We start from the raw sequence: 5,297 nt of genomic DNA, 5'->3' as shown, positions 1-5,297 counted from the left end.
AGAGAGAGAGAGAGAGAGAGAGAGAGAGAGAGAGAGAGAGAGAGAGAGAGAGAGAGAGAGAGAGAGAGAGAGAGAGAGAGAGAGAGAGAGAGAGAGAGAGAGAGAGAGAGAGAGAGAGAGAGAGAGAGAGAGAGAGAGAGAGAGAGAGAGAGAGAGAGAGAGAGAGAGAGAGAGAGAGAGAGAGAGAGAGAGAGAGAGTGTGAGAGAGAGCGAGAGAGAATATAAGCGAGTACATTTAATGAAAAGAGGATATATTTGTGAAATTATATAATTGTAATAACTGAATATCCTGGAAAGCTACAATCCAGCAGGATTTTGTTCCACCCTTACTTTAACACCCCTGATGACAAGCTGAATCAGGTGTGTTACAGTAGGTCTGGAGCAAAAACCTGCACACCCAGTAGCTCTTCATACCTGGAGTTCCTGCATGTGTCCAGGGATGGAGAGGGAGGGGACATTCTCATCCATGTACCTGTTCTTCTCCTCCTCTGCCTGGATGGCCTCAGCCTCTATGAGCCCCTGGGCAATCTGGAGCATCAAGCTCTGGGGGAAATAACACAGGGGGAGTGGTTATCATGGTCACAATGGTAGCCAGTTGATCAGAAATGCAAGTTGTTTACATGTACATTTTGTCAATAATTTGACTATTTGGATTAAAGTTGGGCTTAGGCTACATCCCTGTTACACTCCCCAGAGGAAAACTTGTATTTATTTTTATTCTGGATTTATGTTTTGAATTCTTGAATTCAGTTTTTGATTTGATAATTGATGCATAAGATCTAGAATCCTTTAAAAACAAAAATGTTAATGTGGACTCAGTCCTTTCACTTCTCTAAAACATGTTCATGACATGTTATTCTGCGTCTAAGACTCCTCCTTACCTTCAGATGTTGCTTGCGGCTCGATGACATCTTTTTACTTTAGAGAAGAGCAGATGGGGAAGGAGAACACGAGTTCAGATACACAGCTTTAGAACTTGGATGAAAACCAAACAATAACAGTTGATGTATGATGGTACTGAATGCTCCTGAAGATGACCACAAGTAGGCATCTGTAATATATGGAGTTCCTGATTCTTAGAAGATATCTCAATAAAAAATGCACGTTCGGAGAGCTGTAATTGTACTTTAACAGAATCGGTACATACTCTGACATCTTGGCCGGTGGTTGATATCACTTCCTTTGAAGAGAGAAATGAATAAGTTGTCAGCTTGTGAAGATATGACAGTTACGGCATCAACTCAACGTACCTTTATAGTCCATCCTTTGTGGAAACGATTCATTTTAACACACAGCCATCACGGTGGAGGGGCACAAAACAGCTGTACATTTTAACACACAGCCATCACGGTGGAGGGGCACAAAACAGCTGTACATTTTTAAAGTAAAGGCCTCAAGGCGAAGGGGCAAAAAACATCTCTACATTTAGACAGGGTGTGGAAAGGCAGTTGTCTTGTGGCATGGGTCTATTTGTGCGTTCCTGTGTGGTGGTGGTGAAGGGGGGTAGCTGACTAACACCCGAAACCACAACAGCTGAGAACTCCCTCCCTCCCTCCCTCCCTCCCTGCCTGCCTCCTGTGGACTTTCCTTGAACTGTCCCAAGACAGGGTGCAGCAAAGGGGCCAACACACGTCCCAAACATACCTGGCTGGGCTGATGGCTCTGTCTGACAGACATAGACCATGATCACAACCATGTCGTCTGGGGACCAGTGTACTGGCTGGGCTGTTCTGGTTGTCTTCTAACTTTTTATTGTCGGATTTAGAAGGTGTTTCTGGCATATCTGAGTTTGTCTGCCACTTCAAAATGACAAGATAAAATATACATAAAGGTTTACAGTAATAAAGATAATCTGTCTTCAACCAATCTACCGTGGGCGCAACTTTCACTGAGGAGGGGGGAGATGTCCCCCCCACATTCTGAAATTGCATTTTTGTCCCCCCCCCAGTTTTATAATTGAAATGTGATACAAAATGCGGCAACGGTGTGCTTTAGGAACATGCGGACGCCTCCGAGCGGTAGGGTAGACTGTTTGGAGTGTTTATATGACTGGATAAAAAAAAAATATATATATATATATATGTCCCCCCACTTCTAAAACCAAAGTTGCGCCCCTGCAATCTACAGTAAGTCAATTAGACTGGGTAAATACCATAAAGTCTTCAAACTATTTCCAATGAAGTGTGGGAAATGATCATGACATTCATTAAATCAATAGCTCCACACCAATGTTGAGTATAACAGTAAAACCCAAAGAATAACATCTTTGCTATTTCTCCTAAAAGCTCTACCTACCTTGGTGAAGCTCCAGCTAGAGATCAATTTGAACCATTTCATAAAAAAAGCACTCCTTAAAACACAAACCATTCTACCACAGTAACGTTTCTGTCTTCCCTGAGATGGATGGATGCCGTGTTAATCCGTAGATAACCTGTTGAATGTTAGGATAGCCAACGTGCCAGTTAGCATCCTGATCCCAAGTGTTGAACCAACTAACCTCTGTCAAATTAGACAGAGCACAGCATCTTCTTCTTTTAGTAACGCCAAGCTGTTTAAGGCTTTTGAAGAATGCGTAAATTCTCGTAAATGAATACCACTTACACATGTAGCCTACACATTTTTCAGTGAGTAGCATCTACAGTATGTACTATCTGTGTGATAATTACAGTGAGCTAATAGAAAAATGCTAGACTATAAATCACAGTGAAACTGAATCTCTACTGAATGCAGAGTTGAACCAAGAGAGGACAGGAGATAGAAGACAGGAGTGGAGAGGAATCTCACCTAGAAAGAAGATGGAGGGATGAGTGACTTGAGTGCCTGAGATTGTCAAGCCAGGGAGGAGAAATATGATGAAGGGTATATATAGGCACAGTTCTGGGACCAGCTGTCTGTTCAACACTAAAAGCGCCAACAGGGGTCAATTTTGACCCCCAAGGGCACAAAAACGTCATAATTTTAAACCCCCCTTTTTTTTAAATCCTTCTGAAGTTTTAGGACTTGTCAAGCAACTAGTTACCAACAAAAACACATGATGTACCATGATTTCTATGTTAATATGGAGGAATGAAAAAAGCTGAAAATGTAGAATCAAGTGCACTTCGTGATAAAAGCACCACATTTGGCACATAGGTAGATGTATGTACTCTGAAAATATACATTTGAGTCATTTAGCAGACACTGACACTCTTATCCAGAGCAACTTACAGTTAGTGAGTACATACATTTTCATACTGGCCCGCCCGTGGGAATCGAACACACAACCCTGGTGTTGCAAACGCCATGCTCTACCAACTGAGCTACACGGGACCAACAGATATGGAGCCAACACAGATTTGGCACCTGGGGGCGTGGCAGTCACTATAAATCATAAATAACCAAAGAATGTAAATATATATTTAACTTCCATTCAGTGCCTCTATGCCAAGTTTACAGTTGTATCTTTCAGATGCAATTGGACTTGACTTGATAGCCCATAGCATTCCAAAGTTAGAGGTAAAAGTCTGATACCAGAAACACAACACTTTGAATAAATAACAGAAAAATGTTCATGACAAATTGATCAAAATAACTATTCAAAACATAAAAACATACAAAAACGTCTGTTTTTAAACATCAAATTAGACTATAAATAGGTTTTTTAAATGTATGTTTTTCTTGTGGAATTTAAACAATTTACTTGTGTTACAAAAGGTTAATAAAATAAAAAGTGTTATTGTTTGACACACAGTCTCTTTGACATCATTACCAATTTGGGTTCTAAAATGAATTCTAAGCAAAACATGTTTTAGTGCTTTAAGGGTTAAGGAAACAAAACGCCTCCTCAGGCCAATGAACTAGTCTGCTTTTGAAATATACCCTCCTCACCTCAACCCTCCCAGACCAGTCGTCTCAGAAAACCATCCAGTCTGAAGAATTTGCTTTAAGATTCCCACTTCTTTTGTTTTGTTTTTTTGTTTATACAAATGTAGTGTTTTGTTTGGAAAGTGATGCAAAATGATTTAATCTGATGTTTCTCACAAGTGCTTGAAACATTTTAGGTGCATTGTCCTAAAAACGACTGAATAGTCCTGAAAAGACTGAAAACTAAAAGAACACGAGAAGAAAATGAAGAAAAAGGTTGAAGACAGAGAGAGAGAGAGAGAGAGAGAGAGAGAGAGAGAGAGAGAGAGAGAGAGAGAGAGAGAGAGAGAGAGAGAGAGAGAGAGAGAGAGAGAGAGAGAGGGGGAGGGAGGGAGAGAGAGAGGGGGAGAGAGAGGGGGAGAGAGGGAGTAACCAGCAGAGAGGTTGGGAGTAACCAGATGATATCAGAGTTAGACAGAGAGGGAGGGAGTAACCAGATGATATCAGAGAGACAGAGAGGTAGGGAGTAACCAGATGATATCAGAGAGACAGAGAGGTAGGGAGTAACCAGATGATATCAGAGAGACAGAGAGGGAGGTAGTAACCAGATGATATCAGAGAGACAGAGAGGTAGGGAGTAACCAGATGATATCAGAGAGACAGAGAGGGAGGGAGTAACCAGATGATATCAGAGAGACAGAGAGGGAGGTAGTAACCAGATGATATCAGAGAGACAGAGAGGTAGGGAGTAACCAGATGATATCAGAGAGACAGAGAGGGAGGGAGTAACCAGATGATATCAGAGAGACAGAGAGGTAGGGAGTAACCAGATGATATCAGAGTTAGACAGACAGAGGTCGGGAGTAACCAGATGATATCAGAGAGACAGAGAGGTAGGGAGTAACCAGATGATATCAGAGAGACAGAGAGGTAGGGAGTAACCAGATGATATCAGAGTTAGACAGAGAGGGAGGGAGTAACCAGATGATATCAGAGTTAGACAGAGAGGGAGGGAGTAACCAGATGATATCAGAGTTAGACAGAGAGGTAGGGAGTAACCAGATGATATCAGAGAGACAGAGAGGGAGGTAGTAACCAGATGATATCAGTTAGACAGAGAGGGAGGGAGTAACCAGATGATATCAGAGTTAGACAGAGAGGGAGGGAGTAACCAGATGATATCAGAGTTAGACAGACAGAGAGGGAGGGAGTATCCAGATGATATCAGAGAGACAGAGAGGTAGGGAGTAACCAGATGATATAAGAGTTAGACAGAGAGGTAGGGAGAAACCAGATGATATCAGAGTTAGACAGAGAGGTAGGGAGAAACCAGATGATATCAGAGTTAGACAGAGAGGGAGGGAGTAACCAGATGATATCAGAGTTAGACAGAGAGTGAGGTAGTAACCAGATTAAATCAGAGTTAGGCAGAAAGGTATGGAGTAACCAGAATA

At 41.9% G+C, this 5,297-nt stretch overlaps 1 protein-coding gene across 6 annotated transcripts in view; it reads right to left on the bottom strand.

Annotated features, from left to right (window-relative positions):
* The window catches only part of LOC123487999 (troponin I, fast skeletal muscle-like), a 6,618-nt gene extending 3,767 nt beyond the window's left edge, over window positions 1-2,851 (bottom strand). For 2 of the 6 annotated variants that reach the window (XM_045219021.1, XM_045219024.1), the window contains exons 1-4: window positions 2,785-2,851; window positions 1,148-1,180; window positions 882-918; window positions 415-543 (exon numbers count right to left, since the gene is read on the bottom strand). In XM_045219021.1, the coding sequence (XP_045074956.1) occupies window positions 415-543; window positions 882-918; window positions 1,148-1,155 (174 nt within the window). In that variant the 5' untranslated portion in view covers window positions 1,156-1,180; window positions 2,785-2,851. The other 4 variants (XM_045219023.1, XM_045219022.1, XM_045219025.1 and 1 more) reach the window with 4 other exon arrangements.
* Between the last annotated feature and the right edge of the window lie 2,446 nt (window positions 2,852-5,297).

The sequence above is a fragment of the Coregonus clupeaformis genome, unplaced genomic scaffold, assembly GCF_020615455.1.
Source record: "Coregonus clupeaformis isolate EN_2021a unplaced genomic scaffold, ASM2061545v1 scaf1986, whole genome shotgun sequence".
In the NCBI taxonomy this organism is placed as follows: domain Eukaryota; kingdom Metazoa; phylum Chordata; class Actinopteri; order Salmoniformes; family Salmonidae; genus Coregonus; species Coregonus clupeaformis.
Note: the sequence above shows the minus strand (reverse complement) of the source record. Positions and strands in the feature narration are given on the sequence as shown.